Source organism: Amblyomma americanum, chromosome 10, assembly GCF_052857255.1.
Source record: "Amblyomma americanum isolate KBUSLIRL-KWMA chromosome 10, ASM5285725v1, whole genome shotgun sequence".
NCBI classification, from domain to species: domain Eukaryota; kingdom Metazoa; phylum Arthropoda; class Arachnida; order Ixodida; family Ixodidae; genus Amblyomma; species Amblyomma americanum.
This window is the reverse complement of record NC_135506.1, coordinates 15,689,826-15,711,053: the sequence shown is the minus strand read 5'-3', so window position 1 is coordinate 15,711,053 and position 21,228 is coordinate 15,689,826. Positions and strand designations below refer to the sequence as shown.

At 47.0% G+C, this 21,228-nt stretch overlaps 1 protein-coding gene across 3 annotated transcripts; it reads left to right on the top strand.

Moving 5' to 3' along the window:
- Positions 1-3,709: 3,709 nt before the first annotated feature.
- Positions 3,710-18,787, top strand: LOC144106795 (uncharacterized). 3 transcript variants are annotated; one of them, XR_013309117.1, is made up of 3 exons: positions 3,710-4,015; positions 14,144-14,229; positions 17,068-17,202. XR_013309117.1 is itself a non-coding variant. In XM_077639739.1 (3 exons), exons 2-3 carry the CDS (start codon positions 14,223-14,225, stop codon positions 17,562-17,564), a joined length of 504 nt encoding a protein of 167 aa, XP_077495865.1. In that variant the 5' UTR covers positions 3,710-4,015; positions 14,144-14,222; the 3' UTR covers positions 17,565-18,787. The 3 variants fall into 3 exon arrangements, 2 of the variants coding, with proteins under 2 accessions (XP_077495865.1, XP_077495866.1); XM_077639739.1 differs by having other exon boundaries at positions 17,068-18,787; XM_077639740.1 differs by lacking the exon at positions 17,068-17,202 and having other exon boundaries at positions 14,144-14,313.
- The last annotated feature ends 2,441 nt before the right edge of the window (positions 18,788-21,228 follow it).

The following is a 21,228-nucleotide window of genomic DNA, read 5'->3' as shown; positions in this document are numbered from 1 at the left end:
ATGGCGGCGCAGCGACTAACTGACAGAAAAGAAAGCGCGCACACAGGACGATAGGCGCTGACTAACAACTGAGTTTTATTCGAAGGTACACACATATGACATGTAGTCTCGAGGGAATCAGCTGATTCAACGAAACTAAGGTTCCTCGGCGTGGTCCCCACCCTGCTTGCTAGAATTTGTTGTCAGCATAAAGTGTGTGTAATGAATGACAAAAAAAGATGGTTAAATGAATGAAAAAGAAGTTGACCATCGAAATGAAGTTGGGTAGTGAGCGGTGACCGCGGAGGAGGAGGAGGAAAAACATTTAATCAGAGCATAAAAACTGGGTGGGTTCAGTACGAGAACCCATTGGTCGCCATCATAATCCGGCCCCTCTTAACCAGCGATTGCTGGTCGAGGGGGCTGTGGCTATGAAGGGTTGCCTCCCAGCGCTCATAAGTCGGATCGGGATTGCTGTCCAAGTCTGGGTTTTCTTGACATTCCCAAACCGCGTGAAAGAGTGTGCCAACTGCTCCACAGAAGGGGCAGGACGAATCGTAGGTGTCTGGGTACCATTTACTCATTAGGTAAGGATTGGGCTGAGTATTAGTATGTAGTCGCCTGATTATGTGCTCTTCATAATTACTTAGGGTTTTGTGAGGTGACCGCGGCAGTCCTCGCGTCCAGCCAGTAATAATGACGGATTGTTAGGCGTGTGCTTCAGTGCCGCGGTAAACCCACAACGGATGGTGGATGTCGGCTTCAGCATTCCGGGACTTGCAGACAATTCCTTTCTTCTTGGTTGTTTGTTTTTCACGGGTGGCGCACGGCCTTACTACTTGGTTTGCTAGGCGAGCAACGACTCCGACCTAGGACGCACAGTGTCAACAGAAACCACATGTAAACCTCAAGTCGGAAGTCCAGAAAATTCGGACTATCGACGCGGTCCCGGCCAACGCCTAGTGTATGGCGTTGGATGGTCGTTAATCCGGACACAGGTGGGCTCATACTGGTAAATTCGGACGGGCTGCCGTCTGGAAGCCGTGTCGCGATACAAAATACAAATGGCACAGCGGGTTATCACCGAACTATCCCACGTCACGTACGTACACAATCACGTGATAAGGAGGCCCGCGCGCCTCTTGTCATGCGCTCAACGGCAGGCGCATATATATATATATATATATATATATATATATATATATATATATATATATATATATATATATATATATATATATACAGTATTGTGCGTTTTTATCGTGAAACACAATACAACATTTTGGGCGAGTTGGTTACCTACATTCATTATTACAGCGCAAAGACGGCACAGAACAAGAAGGGGACACAACAACGCTGTTGTGTCCCCTTCTTGTTCTGTGCCGTCTTTGCGCTGTAATAATGAATGAATTTATCGTGAAGACTTTCAAAAGTTTCCCCGCCTCAACCGCTGGCTCATTTGCTATGAAACTGCACACAGAGCTTGCGTATTATGGTAACTTTTGTATCGTAGCAATTTTGACAACGGTACTTACTTAGTTGAGCCGTGCATGATGCGAAAACATAATCGTCTACGTAGAGATCGGCAACCAAAACCCGCAGACGACGCTTTTTCGCTGACCTATTGCAAGTTGAATCTTATCGTTACCTTGGCATCACAATCAATAGCAAATTAACTTGGGTTGATCATATTACAAAAATCACGGCCGACGCTTCACGTACACTTGGTTTTATTAGAAGATCACTTCCCTCTTCCCCCGCTAACATACGTAAACTGGCATATGAAACTTTTGTCCGCAGTAGGCTGGAGTATGCATCCGCGATCTGGAGTCCTCATCAGTCCTACCTAATTAACATGCTCGAAGCCGTCCAGAACCGTGCAGCACGCTTCATATCGTCAACATACGACTTTCATTCCAGCGTAAGTTCCATTAAATCATCACTTGACCTCACTTCCTTAGCTCTCAGACGAAAAGTTGCGCGCCTTTGCTTGTTCCATAAGTTATACTTCAATTTCCCCTATCTCCGTGGTTCCCTCATATCTCCTCCCTTTCGTACATCGCGCCGCCTTTTTAATTCAAATAGCGTCCAACGACTTCATGGCTCCACCAATGCTTTCAACAAGTCCTTCTTTCCGACCGCAATTGAAGAATGGAACCTTCTGCCCGACTTACTAACAAATGTGCACGATGCGACAAGGTTTAAGGCGATGTTGTTAGATCACCTGGGTTGACATGTTTTTTTTTTTTTCTAACCTCTCGCCGACGTGTGTGGTGCTTGTGGCCTAAAGGCATTTTTTACATGCACCGTTCTAACTATTCGCGTTCCTTGCTTCTCTTTATGTTCCTATATTGCATTGTTATATTTTTGTGACCTTTGTTTTTCCACATCAACCTTGTATACGCTCCCCCCTTATGTAATACCCCGACAGGGGCCTTTAAGGGACAATAAATGATGATGATGATGATAAAAAGCGGCAGTGGCGCCATCTGTTTGCGGTACCGCAAAGCGTCACAAGGCCGTCGAGGAGAGCGTTGCAAGGAGCGCGGGCCCTTTGAATATGCCGTTCCTGTCGTTTCGTCTGCTTCTACTGAAGCGCTTACAACATTTTCGACTAATTAAGCGGAAAAATATCAGAACAAATGATTTAACGAGGCTTTACCTTTTAAAGAATATTGTTTGCAATGCTCGCCTCGGCGGCCTTGTCGTGACGGTTTCCACTGCCCAAAACAGATGGCGCCACTGCCGCCCTTCAGCGAAAAAGCGTCGTCTGCGGGTTTTGGTTGCCGATCTCTACGTAGACGATTACGTTTTCGCATCATGCACGGCTCAACTAAGTAAGCACCGTTGTGAAACTTGCTACGATACAAAAGTTACCATAATACGCATGCTCTGTGTGCAGTTTCACGGCAAATGAGCCAGCGGTTGAGGCGGGGAAATTTTTTAAAGTGTTCACGATAAAAACGCACAACACTGTATATATACTTTACTGCGCTAAATATTAAAAAAAAAATGACAAAAAATCCGGCCTCATAGGGCTTGAGTGGCAGAGCCCGACAGGCAGCGGAACAGCGCAGACATACACACAGGCATAAACGCACATTAAAAATTACGAAACATCAAATTAGAAGAGTGGCAAAATAAAAATAGACAGGAAAACCATGTTACAACATGGGTAAGGGAAGGGATAACAGGAGGGACTGATAGAAGAAAGGAAGAAAGAGGTGCCGTAGTGGAGGGCTCTGGAGTAATTTCGACGACCTGGCTGCGTTTTTATGGAGGAAAAACGCTAAGGCGCCCGTGTGCTGTGCGATGTCAGTGCACGTTAAAGATCCCCAGGTGGTCGAAATTATCCCTTATCCCTTCCCTTACGGCGCGGTTCAGGTGTCCAACGATATATGAGACAGATACTGCGCCATTTCCTTTCCTCCAAAAACCAATTAAATTAAAAGATCTTTAACTTGCGCTGACATCGCACAGTACACGGGCGCCTTTGCATTTCGCCTCCATCGAAACGCTGCCATCTCAGAGCTCAAATGCCTCAGATTTCAAATGAACTGCTTGCGTAGCAACAGTACACCACCACAAACATGGAGCAAGACCTCAAAGCTCAAAAAACAAAAGTTAAAACTACAGTGGTGAAAACGAAACTGAACCACTAAAAAAATCCAATTCGTAGCAGCGTCAACAAGCCACTAGGTATCAATCCGGTTTGCTGTCTTCCCAGCATGCCTCGGACGTTCATGGTGGATGAAGTGAAAAGCCGCCAGTTAGAAAGTTTATGACCAGCACCGCTAGCTCAACCAGACCAGCATTTGAAGCCAATTTAAAGCACTCGGAGAACGGTGGGGGTGTGCGATGTCTGCTCCAGCGCCTGCTTTCTTCTCCTCCGACTCGAGCGATTGTGGAGGATCGAGCGGCAGCCAGGCGCGCTGGGCGAGCGGAGCAACAGCGACTTCGACGCCAACGCCAGCGAGATCTACCAAAGGAGGAGAACCAACAGCAGAGCGAAGAAGCAGTGGACAGTGTTCCATCGGTGAGTGGAGATTTCGAAAGCGGGAGTGCGGTGTCCAGCCACCCAATGGAGATCAGTGGCCTTACCAGCGCGATCAGACCTGCATTTGAAGCTGGTTTAGAGCGCTCGGAGAACGGTAGTGGTGCGCCATGTCTGCTCCAGTGCCTCCTTTCTGCTCCTCCGACTCGAGCGAATGTGGAGGACCCAGCGGCAAACGGGCGAGCTGGCCAAGCGGAGCAGCGACTTCGACGCCAACGAGAAGAGCTACCAAAGGCAAAAAACAAACAGCAGAGCGAGGAAACAGTGAACGGTATTCCATCGGTGAGTGGAGATTTGGAGGCAGCCCGTCGCGCTCGGCGAGCGGAACAGCAACGCATTAGACGCCAGCGCCAACGTGAAGAGGGAGATCCTGCTGTACAGCGTCGACGCGAAGCTAACGCTGAGGCAATGCGAAGAAAGCGCCAGGCGGAGGCCGAGGCGAAGAAGCGAAAGCATCGAAATTGCCAAGACAGCTGCGAGAGTGCCTCGAATTTGTTCAGTCGAATGTACCGAGACAATCCGTTCGGATACGCTTGCTCAGTATGCCACCGCCTGGGGTTTCGCAACGACTTGAGAGCGCTGCCGAAGGGTGATCATTCTATGCTCCACAAGACATTTAAGGACGTTGACCTGGAAACATTGATGCTTTGTGCTACGTGCTTCCGAACTGTGAAAGACGATAAGTTTCTGCACTTCCCGACAAGGACTGGAACCCTGCAAAACCCAACTACCTCTCGGTCCTGAATAACAGTGTGCGAATGCATATCTCCGCTCGAATTCAGTTTATGCGGATTCAAATTTGACGTTAATTCACGGCAGAGGGCAACTTCGAATTAAGGGACCAATGGTGAACGTATGCGTGGACATCAAAGAAATTGTGAAGTCATTGCCTAGAAACCGAGCAAGAACGATGTAGTGTATTCTGCCATTCATAGATAATGCCACACACCCAGTGGCGATCTACCTCGCCTGCCGTGCTATGAGAAACCCTAAACCAGGGAACTGGAAATCCAGAGCCAGGCGTCCAGGGAGGGATGAAAACAACAGACAGATGTGCACTGTGACCACAGTCTGGACTGATGCAGGTGTACTAGAATAGACCAGTTGAGTTTGATTAGAGTGCCATCCTTTCTGATTAATCGGAAGACACTACAACTGGGCTGACCGAGCCATAAGAGAGAGAAAGAAAAAACATTTATTGAAATCTCAATGATATTAGCGGTGGGCCGTCGTCTTCATCGTTGACGTCTGGCCTCTTCGCAAAGTCGGGCCCCTATTCCAGGGCTCCGCTGAGTCTTGCTGCTTCGCATGCGTGCTATACAAGGGCCCTTTGGGCTTCGAGCTCGCTGCTGGTGAGCAGACCCTCCCATTGCTCCGCACTTGGGGTTTTGAGTTTGTGGAATGCATAATTGCGTTTGCACTACCATGTAATGTGGTATAGCGTGGGGGTTGCCCCGCACCACGGGCATGTGTCATTGAATTGTGTAGGGTACATCTTGTGTAGAATGTATAGGTTGAAGAATGTTCCTGTTTGCAGTCTCCGCCAGTTCACTGCTTCTTGTTGTGTTAATGAGTTGTGTGGCGGAGGGTACTTGAGCCTCTGTCCTCTGTAGCAATTTATCAGCTCCGCATATACTGGGTCCACTATGGTAGGGTTCTCTAGGGTCTCCAACAGCTCAGCTCGGAACGTGATCTCGCAAACTAATCTGTCCACCCTTGAGTTTCCCTCTATCCCCGTGTGTGCCGGTATCCAGAGTATCCTGTGGGTTACTTTTTGGCTAGGGGGCCCTGTTTCGAGGAGGATTCTTAGGGCCGCCTTGCAGACTCTACCTTGCGCGTAGTTCCTGCATGTGGATTTCGAGTCTGTTAATATGATCAGTGATTTGTTTCTCCGATAGCCTTCGGCTGCCGCTAGTGCAGCGGCGACTTCCTCCCCCTCTGCTACCGTGTGGCCCCGTAGGGTTGCGTATGTGATCGGTTTGCCGGCGTAATCCACGACTGCTGCGGCGGCATTGATTATTCGTGTGCGTTTATCCCACAGATAAAGCGCTGCGTCCGTGTACACTGTGTTTTCTAGTTTAGCCAAAGGCGTTCCACATAATCTGCCCGCGCCTGTCTTCTAGCCGCGTGGAGATTCGGGTCCATGTTCTTTGGTATAGGACAGACTTGGAGGGTTTTACGGATGTTGTCGATGTTGTTGGGGATATCGGCGGATCGATCAAAATGCCCTTTCATGTCGTAACCTAACCTCTTTAGGAGTGTTCGGCCGGCGGCTGACGTTCGGAGTCTGGAATTCTGCGTCTTGAGCTGTGCTTCCGCTAGTTTGAAGAAGGTGTTGCTGAGCCCCAGCTGCAGCAGCTTGTCGTTTGGCATGTTTCTAGGCAGGTGCAGCGCCGTCTTGTATGCTTTCTTAAGAGCGTGTCAGCTTGTTCCCTTTCTTGCTTGTTCATGGGGTGGTACGGGAGCGAGTAGGTAACTCTGCTGACCACCAGACTTCTGACCAGTTTTATCGTATCAGCTTCTTTCATTCCTTATCTTCTTTGGGAGACCCTGGTTATCATACGACTCACCTGCTCCGTTGACTTTTGGAGCAGGCTGATCGTGTGGCTGCATTTATTACTTCCTTGGATCCACATGCCCAAGACTTGTATCATGTTTCTCTCTGGTATGTTTTGTCCCTCGAGCTTCAGTTCTAGCTCTGCTTGGGTGGGGCGTCTTCCTACTCTCACGAGCTCGGATTTCTCCGCGGCGCAGTCTAGTCCCCTTTCTTTAACATAATCTTCCACGCAGCTTGCTGCTTCTTGCAGTTTCTCTTGTTTTTCTCCCAAGGAGCCTAAGATTCCTCCTGAAATGCCACCAGGATGCCAAAAGTGCGACTTTTTTGGCTGGCCTGGTCAAGAACGAGGTCACACTGGGACTCAAATTTCTCAAAACACAGTATGCTGTGTAAATAATACAACTTTAAGATTGATTTTGGATGAAGTGGAATACATGTGTAATGCCATTCCAGCCAAAGGCCAGCCCATTGAAACAGTGCTGGAATGCAGCAGCGTCACTGTACCAGCACACGCCGACACAGCACTGTTGTTGGGCCAACACAGAATGACATTGGATGACAGTCTGCAAGTCCTTGAATATTCTGTTTGGTGAACACACAGAAGAGCTGGCGTTGTCCCAAATCAGGCGAGAGTGAGGCCGAATACTTACATGTTAATGACCGAGGTGTGCCGAATGGACCAATGAAGCGTGACTCCTTTGCACGTCCTGTACATATGCCACTGAATGGAAGCGATATGTGACCGCATAGTATGATGTTCATGTGCTTCCATAACACTGCATCTTCACAGCAAGTAGTAAAAGCGGAGCTGCAGAGCCAAGAGTTTGTGAAGAAAGCGGTTCATTATGATATCAAAATCATACATATCACCAGCATAAGAAGACTCTCTTGTCAATGATTCACCAACCCTAAAAGCCAGCTGTGTTCCTAGCGCTGCCTGCTTTTGAAGTGCATTGGCTGGAGCTACTTAATGTATGGAGCGACTGCGCCTCAAGTGTGCATCTCCGTGAGGGATATGAACTGCCTGTACGGAGCACACTGCCCTTATGAATGAAGACCTGGTCATGTGCATGACCTACTTTGATCAATTGGTCCGTGTTGCCATGAGCATTCGAAAAACAAGATTTCACTGTTTTCACCATGCACATTATTGGACCTCTAAGTTTCAGCATAAGGAAAGTGCGCACATGCTCATTCTCCTGCAGTTAGATAACAGGCCGAACGAAGAGCTCTCGATGAACAACATGCCTGACAGCTGATGTCCATGGGCCATACCATGCTTCCAAACCCACACACCCAGATCCACCAGACAAGGCATGTGCTACAAGAACACCACGAGATGTCAAGATGCCATTGAGTGAAATGACAGTGACCACTCTGCATCCACCAGCCATGCTGGAGACAATCTCCTACAACAGTATTGAGCATTTCTCAGCTCATCGCAACATGAAGGACCAAGATGTATAGAACTGTATCTTGTAGTCCAGTGTCCTATACCTGATCCAAATGCTAAAACGGAGTGTGGAGCAGAAGACCGTCACCTACTTCCAACCAGTGGATTGCTATGGTTCTGGTCTCCGACATGGACCTTCAGATGGCTCTGTGGTAGGAAGTCCACATTTATTTGACGTCCCGGTAGCCGTGGCGGCTGAGACGGTGGAGCGGGCTGTTGACGTTGCTGGCCAGCCGGTTGCCGAAATTGTTCCTGTTGCACGAGCCCGAGCTTCTGGTTTTCGCGAGGCAGGTCGCGCCAACTTCATCTTCATCAGCGCCGCTGGCGATGCCAGCGCCGCTACAGATGCTCTCCCCCTAGCGCGGTGCGCGTTAAAGGAAAAAAAGACGGTATGTACAAGTTTGTACAGGTGAATCAAGTCCAGGACACGGTTAGGTTCGTGAAGGCTGCCGGGTGGGTGAAACAAACTCAGGTGGTCAAGTCTGGCTGCTGCGCAAAGGGCGAGGGGAGCCAAAGGATGAGGATGATGACTTAAGGAACAGGCGGGAGAAGTTGAGGAAGAGGAGGCGAGCTAGGCGTTGGGTTGAAACGGGCCGGAAAATGTCATTGCAGAAAATGCACCCACGGCAGGAGTTACGGCCGATATGGGATTTGCGCTGGCCCTGCGGGTGCAGATGAAAGGATGGCATGCGTAAACACCTGCCATAGAAGAGAAGGGGACACCTCAGCCGCTGGCAACGGTGAAAAGACGGAACACGACAGTGGGCTGGAGGTCTGCAGCGTGGGATTCGGGCTGCCGCATAGGGAAGTGGTCGAAGTAGTCGACGGGGCGGAGCGGCTTTATGCAAAACCAAGCTCACTGTGGCAGTGGGACGGGTGGCTGGGGACACAAGAAGCGAGTCCGGGGCGTAGTTGTCGAAATGGCAAACATACGGTAGGGCTGTCTCGCTTGTCGCGGAGGCACAGGCACTGGTGAATGCAAGGCGCCAGGTAGACAGAGATGTGTGGCAGGCGTTGCGGGTGGCGCGTGAGGTGCGACAAGGTCCTCGGGTGGCGTGCATGCGGGCCTCGCGACCGGAATGACAGTTGTGCTCACTGTGGTCGGGCTTGAGAGAGCAGGCGAACGTGGGACTAGAAGAGAGTCCGGGCCCGGGTCGAGAGAGGGTGCTGCTGGTGATGGCCGAAGGGTAGGCGCCACAGCTGGGAAGCGGGGCTGGGCAGGAGGCGCCGTGGGACGGGAGATCACAGGTGGATGGCCGTCCATAGGGGCCGGTGAAGCAAACTTGAGAGAGATCGGGGTGTAATTTGAGGCAGCTGGTTGAGAAGGTTGGCAAGAGACTGGCGCGTCCTCGCGTGGCACTTGCCGAACCGTGTGTGGGGGGCACATACGGTGGCAACGATAGTGGAGAGACTGGTGGGGGGTGGGGCGCCGACGTAGGAGCGGGCGGAGGGAAAGCCGAAACAGCTCGGTTAGGGAATGCGGCCAGGGGTGGTGGTTCGAGTGGCGCCGCAGTTTCTGAGTCCGGAACAGGAGCGCAGAGAGTCGGCGGAAGCTCCAAGCCAAAATACGCCATCAGGCCCTTCTTGAAATCGCCGTATATGTCGGAACCGGGAGGCGGCAACCGCAGCTGTTCCAGGAGACCGGGTGGTAGTTTGTGGCTGGCGTGCTGATAGTGCAGCAGCTGGCTGGACACGTTGTGGACATGAAAGTGTGAGTCCAGCAGCGCCAGCCACAAAACGGGGTCCCTGGCATAAAATGCGGGCAGTCCGGGCAGCCGAGGATGGAAGGGGCGGTGATTTGGCTGAAGGAGCTTACCGGATGTGATGGGAGGTGCGTACATGGCAATGAAAAACTGCCGAAAGCCGGGTGCGAACAGTGGGCGTGCAGAGGCAAGGCCAAGTGGAGGGACAGGACGGGCAGGAGCGCAGAGCCGGTGGGAGCGGCGTTGTGTGCGTCGTGGCTGTCGTCCGGTGTCACCAGATGTGGTAGGAAGTCCACATTTATTTGACGTCCCGGTAGCCGCGGCGGCTGAGGCGGTGGAGCGAGCTGTTGACGTTGCTGGCCAGCCGGTTGCCGAAATCGTTCCTGTTGCACGAGCGAGAGCTACTGGTTTTCGCGAGTCAGGTCGCGCCAACTTCATCTTCATCAGCGCCGCTGGCGATGCCAACGCCGCTACAGCTCTCTACATATTTGCACATGCAAACTACATGGTGCAGTATGTTAACAAGGCAAATAGAGGAATGTCCTAACCGCAATATGCAACCAAGGAGGTTATGGATTCATCTAAAGATGTGGACATAGTATGCTCGAAGGCATTCCTTGAGCTTGCTGTAAGGATGCTTTACATTTTAGAGATGCCTGCACAAGGAACAGTGTGGTTTCTACTGAACCAGAGCATGTCTGAGACCAGCTGGACCTTCGTGTCCGTCAACATTGCTTGGCCAAAAGAGTGAATGTAAGTTCCCCACAACCAAATGGAGCTCGAGGGCCTAGACCGGTCAGGTACAGATGTGTGGAAGAAGATTGCTAATGAAAAGTATGAAGATTGACCAGCTGATCTTGAGCGCATCACGTCTGCTGAATTCATAACTGGGTGCAAAGGCAGCAGACAGCCATTGTGCGCTACTACTATTATCTGTTGACCGATGCTCGCACCTACAAATGTGAGCCCATAATGCTGATCCATTCCTTCTGGAAGAAGGTGAACAGTTTCTGGTGTGCTGTTCCAGCAAGCACCAATCTCAGTCCAAGAAATGTCTGTGTAGAATCCATTCACGAATCCTTTTGTGTGGAAGACTTGTTCACTCCCTTTAAGGTCTACAGTCGAAATCTGCAGAATGGTGAGCATCTGCTTGTTATGTCACTGCAGGATGAAGGGACAAAGTTTTGACACGAAGCAAACTTGCTTGCAACTATAATTTCATAGTGCATTTCATTGCGGCTTTCTGAGGAAGAAAGCTGGGTACAAGTATAGCCAGTGCGTGAGAATTGTTTGACTACATATTAATGCACGTCTAGACTCTAACAGCAAATATTTGTGCACATGTATGTGCGGGTGACTTATTTTGGTGGCCACAGCCTTCTTCTGCTAAGCATACGGTTGCAGCAACCGTCTTTTGAAAATGATAAAATAGAAAAGCATTCAGTGGAGTTAAAAAACCCTTGGGGGTTGAAATAATCTTGTGCTCGTTCTTATAAATGTCTATTGTATCCGCTGCCCTCAACTAAAAAATAATAAAAAGTAAGAATAAGAACTAATAAAAAAGAAGTAATTTTGCCAAACATCATCATCATCATCAGCCTAGCTACATATACTGCATTACAAAAGCCTCTTCCATGTGCCCTTCTGCCCCTAAGCATGTATAAATTTTAAAGAAATGCCCCATTCAGGTAATGTAGATTCTTTCTTTTTAGCACTGAGCATTTCTTGCTCTCTTATTACAAATCTACTTCACCTTGGGGGATTCCTCTAAACATTGGACCAGCATTTCTTACACCGGCATAAAAAACTCAGCAACAGTTCACCTTACAGGTTTAACCAATCTGCATGATTGCAAGTCCTGTGTATTCTGTTTTTTTGACAGCTTTTAGGCTTTTCACAGTGTTGACTAAGCTGCAGGCGATGGTGTGTGTCTCTTGCAGCCTCGGCACGTCACTCCTCTTCTTGGATCTCTTCTGCCAGGAATCATGCTGACAGATTCAACTTTGCCCATTCCACGGCCAGGTCTGTCCTCCCTCAAGTGCTGCGTCAGTTGCCTGAATGGTTGCTTGAGGTGTTTGTCCAGAACTGTCCAGAACAGAACTCGGGTCATACTAGAACACTCGATACCTTTGCAGGCACTGCATGCAACCATTCAGGCAACTGATGCAGCACTTGAGGGAGGACAGAACTGGCCGTGGAGTGGTCAAAATTGAATCTGGCAGCACAACTCCTGGCACAAAAGATCCTAGGAGAGGAGCGATGTGCCGAGGCTGCAAGAGACACGCACCATCACCTGCAGCTTAGTCAACACTGTGAAAAGCCTAAAAGCTGTCAAACAAACATGATACTAGGAATTGCAATCATACAGGTTGGTTAAACCTGCAAGCTGAACTGTAGCAGAGTTTTGCATGCCACTGTAAGAGATGCTGGTCCAATGTTTACGAGAAATCCCCCAAGGTGAAGTAGATTTGTAATAGAGAGCAAGAAATGCTCAGTGCTAAAAAGAAAGAATCAACATTACCTGAATGGGGCATTTCTTTAAAATTTATACATGCTTGGGGGCAGAAGGGCACACGGAAGAGGCTTTGTAATGCAGTATATGTAGCTAGGCTCATGATGATGATATGTGGGAAAAATTATTTTTTTTATTAGCTGAGTTTAGGGCAGCAGATACAATACACATTTGTAAGAATGAGCACAGCACAGTTTTTGACAAACACTTGTGGTGGAATTAGTTTGATTGTACAGTGCAAGGAAGCAATCGAAATCTTAAATTTTTGTGTTCTTCTTGAGATGGAAGCACACCTCTGACTTTCTGTTTGTTGATGTAGCTGAGTACAGCTCAGAAACAAGGCTGCGAATTCCCCTCAATGGAGGCCCTTCAGCCAATGGCGTTGACGGATGCTCATGATGTCGCGTCTAATCTCCGTGCACTTGGTAGCGTGTCATCACAGGGGCTGGCAGATGCAAGGGTATTAATTACGGATAAAGGTATTAACTGCAATGTCATGATAGTCTTTAGACGCCACTGGCCGGAGGGCTTCCTTTGAGTGGTACTTGCCAGTTCGTTCTTGAGTTGTGTCCATCTATAATGTGTGTGCCGACACGTGGTCCACTACGTGCAAAGTATTGTCCAACACTTTTTTGTGGCACAGGAAGTGTTCAGTGGGCTTTTCTCATTTCATCTGCAGATTCACTGTGTGAGCTTGACTGCACACTTCGGTGCCGTCGTAGATTTACCAGGGCTACATTCTTATGTTTTCTGTGTGTGCGTTGTTTGATGCTACAGGAAAGTGAAAGGCAGGAAGCCTCCAAAACATTTTCTTACTACCAAAGTGTTGAAATGGCATGCATTCACCACTGTTTCGCCATTTGTGAATAGTGAGGGAACCACAACATGAATGCTGCATCTCTGGAAATTCTCTGTGTGCACACAACATAGCACATCTGTCTGCGGCCATTTACTACGACCTCCTCTTAATGCAGGCCAATCTATTGCCCCTCTCTAAGCGGCGGAGATGACTTCGCTTTTCTATTTTATTGTGTGCACTCACAAATCCAAGGCACGCTGTGTATCTTGGCATTCTTCAGGCTCCGTGCTATTGTTTTGTGCTGTCTGTTTCATATCCTATGTGCAGTGATGTAACAGCCACTAGTTTTCCAATCCACTTGCCTTCTGTGGCCCTGATGTGTGTAAGGTGGGCAATCTTGCTGTAGATTAATTGTGTGCCGTCCATCTGACTCGATTTCTTCTTGACATCGCTTCCATTTTCACCATGCGTCATGTAGCCACAAAAAAGAACCATTTCATTAAGGAGATGAAATGTGTACGCTAGCTGACTTGTTTTGCAACTCTCATGGGCGCTTGAAAAAAAATTGGCAGTATATTAGGGGGACATGCAAATTTCCAGCAGGTGGGAGGGGAGTAGTGATGTTATCTGAAAGCACTTCATATGACACTTCTTCAGTTCTGTCATTTTGGTTATAACCTTTTGCATGAAAATTACTTCTGAATTTTTTAATAATTGGTGATTATCAGTTGGGGCCGCACCAGTTTCATTTATATCTATTTTGGTCTTGCTATTAACCTCATCATTATTATCGATGCTGTATCTCATCTCTGCATGTTTCAGTGCACTCGATTTCATTCTCAAAACACTTTTACGCATTTTTCACATCTCTCCTGTATATAGCAGCAAACGCTTGAGCTGTGAACCACGGTACTTACTAGATGATTGCGTGAATAAGGTCAGTTTTTGATCATGCAGTCTAACTAGAATTGATTGAACGTCATACTGCCCATTGCTTCCACCTTTTGCTGTTTGTGATGAATTCAACTACTCCTGAACAGGGAGGTTCTATATTACTATGACAGCAGTCTTCCGTCATTTATGCAGTAAAGCTTCCACCACGACTGCAGCTGTGAGGCGGCTATTGGTACCCCTGTCCACGGGATCACCCCACTTCAGTAGCCACATGCCCTGTGAGCCGACACAGTCTGATGTATCCTGAGCAGTCGCCTGCTGGTTCACTGTGCCTTCTTTGAAAACATGGAGTTTTCATATGCTGTGCTGTCTGGATGCTTTTTGTTGAGCTGTTTTTTTTTGCAAAATGCAAAGGCCCCTTCTTCACTGTGTCACAAGCACTGGTATTTGTGACCTGGCTGGGCGGCCTGAGAAGTGCATTCTATGCCTCATGCTGTTCACTGTGTTCACACTATAATTGCTGGTAGTGTATTTCTGCTGCAGTCTTTTATTTCAAACAGTGGTAATTTGATATTCAATGGTGCAAGCTAGGACAGTGTGGCCAAAGAGCTGCATGGCTAGCGTGCTTTTGGTCTGCAAGAAAGGGAAGTAAAAGACTCATTTACTTGTGCTTTTTCACCCTAGGGAAGCCAAGTAATAGGCTGGAGGCAAGTCTGTAACCATTGGGAAAACCATTAGGTACATAGTGGTAATGGATATCGAACTCTGGAACTTGTGCATACGAAGTGGATGCTGAAACCGCTACGGCACCACTGCGGTCACTTTTTTATTCTGTCACATTGCTCCGAAATCATCTTGATGAGGGTTTGCACCATAGTTACTGATAACAGTTACTTTTGAACACACAGATATCAGAGATGCCAACAGCCATTGAAACTGCCACAATTGGGAGTGGCACTGGAAAACACTTATAGCTAGGCTACATATAGCATAAATACACTCGAAAGCAGGTTAGACAGGTGCCACCATAACTGTCTGTTGGTCAAGCACCATGTGCACCGTGTGAAGGCGGCGGGTTCGGATTCCACTGGTGAGATGTTGACTTTTGTTTCATTTTCTGCAGAATTAACTTTTATCTAAATTATTGCACTACTGACTGTCCATTCTGAACACCACCTTTAAAAAAAATGCATAGCCCTGAGCTTTCGATGGCCATTGGCTTCTTTTACATCTGTATCATAATGAGCCCCTTCATATCCTTACTCTGCTTTCCTCAGTGATCACACACACTAATTTCTTGATTTTGGTGGGGTGTTTGGAAGTTGGGAAGGCTTATAGAGCCTTCCAAGTCTCCCTCTGTTGGCTGGCTCGAGATGGGGGTATGTGGTAAATCTAGTTTTGTGTCATTCTTTTCCCCCAATGCAAGTTCACTGTGCTGGATGGGCTTTCAGCTCCCTGTAGAGAATATCTCTTGCATACTGTAATGTTCTGTATTCTCCACTGTTGTTCACGGCGAAAGTGTCCAGTCAACGAAAAACAGTATCCTGACGTTGAATGCCATTTGTTGTATCGAGATACGCTAATCTTCATCTGCACTTGTTGTTGTTGTTAGCCTATCAAAAGATGGCACATACCCACACTCGGGGATCGGCCAAGAATCGGGTGGCTATTCACCTGAACGCAGTTAATACAAAAGGAAAAGCACGTGGGAGCGCAACACCGGTGAATTCTTCCTCATGAACAGTAAAGGGATGAGAGTTTTAATTTCAAAATTATATGAATAATAATAAAGAGAGGGATTAAATAATAATGATTAAGTCAAAATGTAATAATTGATAGAAAAGAAAAATTTTGGAACACTTAGCAAGGCAGCCAGTGAGATTCTATCAGGAAATTTAGAACAGCGGTACAAACAGATCTGTGGCTGAACCCAAATGCGGTGGCGCCAAGTGATAGCAAGAGTGGGCTGCTCAAACTAAGGCCAAGATGCTGCAAGGGCTCCTCCAGCAACCTTTTTCTCAGAGTTGAATCGGCGACAATACAGCCAAAAATGTTCTATAGATTCAGGCTCACGGCAAAATGCACAAAGGGGAGAGAGCGCCAAACCCGACTTGTGTAAATAGAAATTTAGAGGGGGGATGCGGCAGCGCAGCCTCGTCAGAGATACTTCAAGCTGCCGAGAGCAACAAATTTTCCTGTTCCAATAATATTTAAGGTGCTCATAATCCGCCGATGTTCCAGATGTCACCACTAATGTTTGGCAGCATTGACCTGGCATGAAGCCAGTCCTAGCCGCAGCGGCCTCATTTTGATAGAGGCGAAATTTTCGAGATGCCCGCGAGCTGTGCGGTGGTGATGCATGTTAAAAAAATCACCGGCGATATAGCTTAGTTTGGGTAAATTTGAATGAGGTCCACTAGCAGTCCATGTTGTCTGACATTCCAAATGTTAGTTTGAAATGTTCTAGTGCTAGTGCACTAACTAAAAGGCATTGAAGGTGATAGGGACAAGTTCATGTTGCCCCCTCCAGTCCTGTCATACTAGGAGCTTTTGACAGTCTCGTAAGGTGTCAGACTGACTCTGTCTCGAGACGAACGGTCGCCAACCTCCCTTGCGTCCGCCGTCCCCTTCTTCAGAACCCGCACGCGTCACTTTCGCCGTATGCGTGCACACTGGGAGCTCCGGGTCCTTTCTTCCATTTCAGAGGCCTGCATGATGGGTGCGGCCGAAAGTAAGAGCCGCAGCTTTCACCTCCCCTTCTGACGCCACATTCTTTTTCACGTGTTTCTTTGGGAAGAGGTACCAGAGTCTGGGAAGGAGTTTCCATGGTAACCCATGTGCACACGGAAGCTTATGACAGACAAAGGCGAAATCCAGGAGTGGGAGCCCTAGTGCTAGTGCACTAAAATCCTCAGAGGGTTTAAAGGAATTCAGAGCCTTCAGCTACAGAATCTCTCTTCTTTCCCTCCTTCCTTTGTCCCTTCCCTCGTGGAGTGCTTCAAACATCCACTGAGAGTGAAAGAGTTACTGTGCCTTTGCTTTCCTCATAACCAATTGTTATTATTAAGGTGAGTCCTTCACATTTTAGAAAACATGTACTTTCTTTTACTGTGCAGACCATGTCACTGATGGGGACAAGGATGAGGTCTCGCCATATAGGCTGAAATCGCAAGCAGGAGTGTGGCGGTTTCACTGCACTGAATGCGACTATGCTACGGCTATACGCACCGACTTGAAACACGAGAGGAGCCACACCGGAGAGCGCCCCTATCAGTGCAGCCATTGCAACCAGAGCTTTGGAAGGAATGATAGCCTTAAAAATCACCTTCGCACCCACACGGGCGAGAGGCCATACCAGTGTGTATACTGCAGCAAGAGCTTTAAACAGAAGAGTGTCTTGACATCGCACCTTCGCAACCACACGGGCGAGAGGCCATACCAGTGCACGCATTGCAAGAAGAGCTTTACATACAACAGAGTCTTAACAACACACCTTCACATCCACACAGGCGAGAGGCCATACCATTGCCACCTTTGTCCCGAGGCCTTTGCACAGGTGATAAACTTAAATAGGCACCTGCTGTCCCACAAGCGTGGAAAACCATTGCAGTGACACTTTTGCTTGAGGGAATTTGTGCACAGACTGCAGCTGAATTAAATGCATCATACAGAATAATTAGAGTGAGGTCCACTGTTCCAGAGAGCCACTGCATGTTCTGCCAGCATCCTGTCATGCACTTGGAGGCAATCGCTATGCGTTGCATGGATACACCAGTTTGTTTCCAAGGACTTTGTTCAAAGCACTTGTTAAAAAGAAACCAAGAGGATGGTGCCTGAGACAGGCTGCATTTTTTAATGTGTCATGCTGCCACACTGGCAGAGAGGAGCTGCAAGATGCAATGTGATTGTGGGAACAGTTGTCAGAAATTGATGTTCCATTTAGGTGCACAGGACAAAATGTAAAGCCAGTGCATTAGAGTGAGAGACAGCTGTGTAATATTAGAGTTTTCTTTAACTGTGCTATTTTTTTGTTGGATGTTCTCTGACAGGTGTGTTTGGAAAGGCAAAAGTCGCTACGAAATGGGCATTATAAAACCAGGCAGCGTATAGTCTGTGCTCCAGTATTTATTTATGGCACAAAGCTCTTCCAACGGGTTATTTGAAGAATTCCTACTTGTCAAGGAGATGTCTATCAGCAGATTTTGTGTGTGTGTGTGTGTGTGCTAGTGACGTGTAACTGGAAAAAGTTACTGTAGAATGATATGGTGCTTAATTTTGCCATTTTTAATCTGCTATGGTTCATATCTTCCAACAGTGAATTGCATTCCAGAAGGGCTGACTTTAAAGGACCCTTGGTAGAAAAATTATTCCTCTCCCTCTCTCGGAGTTAAGCACAACAATGATAACCACTGAAATAACTTGTGCAGTGTGTTGTGTTGTATGTATGTAATGTACCAGCGTTCCTAAACTGAAATATTTTATTTGGTTTTCATGTCTCACAAATAGATTGCACACAGGAAACGTTCCAAGCTTCTATGCACTCATTGACACGTTGGGTCTAGCCATGTGTGAAATTGCCAGGCAACTCAAAAGAATATAGTCATTAAAAGCATCCTATAAGCAGGTGATACGGTAATTCAGACGTGCAAAAAATTCCATGGCGGACCAGAAAAAAATTTCAACTATGAAGAGTCCTCTCTCAGTTTGCACTTCACTGCGCACACACTGGCTATTTGCAAAGCTAGGCTTCAAAAGGTACAGAGAGCCTTCAGTATTGCAGCAAGGACCATGAAGGTAAGAACCCTGATGTGCATGTCTGCAAATCAGAAATGTTGGAAAACAATACCAAATGCCAATAAAAAAAAGGTGCCTGCACGTCGAAAGCAGTCGATTAAACTTCCAGGTCTGAAATTTTAAAATAATGCCAAATTAGATGTTTCGGTAAAACACTTTAGAAAACAAGACAAAGTCATCTACATAATGAAAAGTCTAACTCCAAAAGTGAAGGAGTCTGATGACATCAGGTTCAGAGATCCGTGATTAACATCATGATCAAAGTGTTATCTACTCTGCCTGGAACTTCAACCCTTCAGAAAGTTGCAAACAATTGGAATGTAAAAGAGAGGAGCAAATGTTGCCCAGGGCACAGCTGAAACAGTGGGGAAAGATCTGCCGAGGCAAACGGGTCAGCGTTGCACTGTGCATGGGCTTATCTCATTTCACACAGGCAGCCAGTTTTAGTGGCTGCTAAACGCTAAGCAAGAAATGTGAATCCTCCCATCACTAGACTACATAGTAGCAGAAGGCCAAACACAACACAAACACACTGCAGGACACTATACTGGATCCACTTCCATTCATACAACTACGATGATATGAACCCAGCAAAAGTACTTGAAAGGTGAGCTTTGAGCACTCTACTGCTCAAAGAATTGAATGCCCATCAACAAGGGTGTTGAAAATCATCACATCCTCTTTGCTGATGATAGTCTCCCCAACGTGACATCGTAATTGGGGATGGGTCCAATGCATCGGTCATTAGCAAGCTTGGCCATTGACAGAAGAGAGGTACAAATGTTGGGTAAAGCTGTGTTCGCCATAGCTGAAGGCTCTAAATCTGCATATGAGCTATGTCAGCATTAGAATAGTCCACCTCCCAATGTATTTGATGCAGAGACATAACTACCTCTAGCAGACAATGTACACAAGGGTACTCGGTGTGAAATTATCGGAATCACATTACATAGCCATATGGATAAGCTTTAAGTTAAAATGAAACAGCAAACTATTCCCAGCGAATGATTCCCAACATAAAGGCAAGCAGTCCATCCAGCCAAAGCACTGAAGTACCTCAATTGCATATTCTTGCCACACAGGGCACTCTCCAGAGAACAAGCATCAAGCTACTCCGAGAAAGCACAAACCGAGACCTTACACATACCATTTTGACCTCATGAAATGTATGGTGCAAAAAAGCCAACCCCCAGAATGTACGTGCTGCACTGACCTTCCCTCATAGCTACTATATTTTCTGGAAATGCCCTTCATGTAAAAAGCTTACTGCCAAAATCGGCTATGGTAAATCCCTCCCTGCTATTGGATGTGTGGAATTTGTTCAAGCTAAAGCTTCAAACAATGGGTCAACACCACCTCTGTAATAAAGCCCTAGAAAAAAGGCATAATCACAATGCTATTCTGAAGTATTTTGTAATAACTACTTAAGGTAACTTTTTGTTGCTTCAACTAGTTGTAGCCTGCCAAAAAGAAACTAGCCTCATTGTTCAGAATGGGCCCCAAAAAAAACTGGCAATTTGCCCATCATAGCTAGGCACGGTAGCAGTGCTAATACAGAAAACTGTGGTTAAGGGGGGACACGGCATGCAGCAAAAAATTTATTTACTCATATTCATGAAATTTGTTTTGTATATTATAATTATTTGATGACCCCTTGCACAAAATTTCGCTGTTATATCTCTAGCAAATTGCTCTCAAATACTGTCACGGAGCTTTTGTATTTTGTAAAGAGTGTACACAGCCCTGTCTTTTCTCGTTAGCTCTGATCCTCTTCTTGTCCCTTTTATTTTCGCTGGCCGCAGTTCTGATGCTTGAGATGCTAAATAGCAATTGCAGCAGGAGGCGAAATCTATTCCTTCCTTTTTGTATTTTTTTCTTTCAATAAATCACTATTACTAAGAAGAGGAAAAGCACAAAAGTAAAAGATCCTTTGTCAAGGCAATTTGGGAAGCTCTGTTTCTTTATTTGAAATGGACTGTCTGAGTTTTTAAATGAACTGAGAGGAACTCTGTGCGTAGTTGAACACAATCAGCACAACAGTCTCCAATTTGGGAAGCTCTGTTTCTTTATTTGGATGGACTGTCCGAGTCTTTAAATGAACTGAGAGGAACTCAGTGCGTAGTTGAATACAATCAGCAGAACAGTTGTCTAACTACAATCAGCAGAACAGCTGTGCTGATCTAGCTGCTTTATTGCTTTGTTATGAGGTTTTATTGTCTTGATGTGCTCAATGGGTTCACGTGAGATCTCTTTTTAACAAATATGAACCTTCTGCCACAGAAGTTCACTAAAGTTCATTTATTATTTAACAAAAAAACTCTGTGACATGCAGCCGCCAGGTGACACTGCAGTGCAGTCTTCTCTATAGTTTTCTCTAGAGTACCCTAAATGCCAGTGCTGGCTCCTAGGTTTTTTTTTCATTTTTTTGGAAGTTGATGGCATAAGCCATAATTGCTCCTGAAAACCTTGCACAAATGACAGTT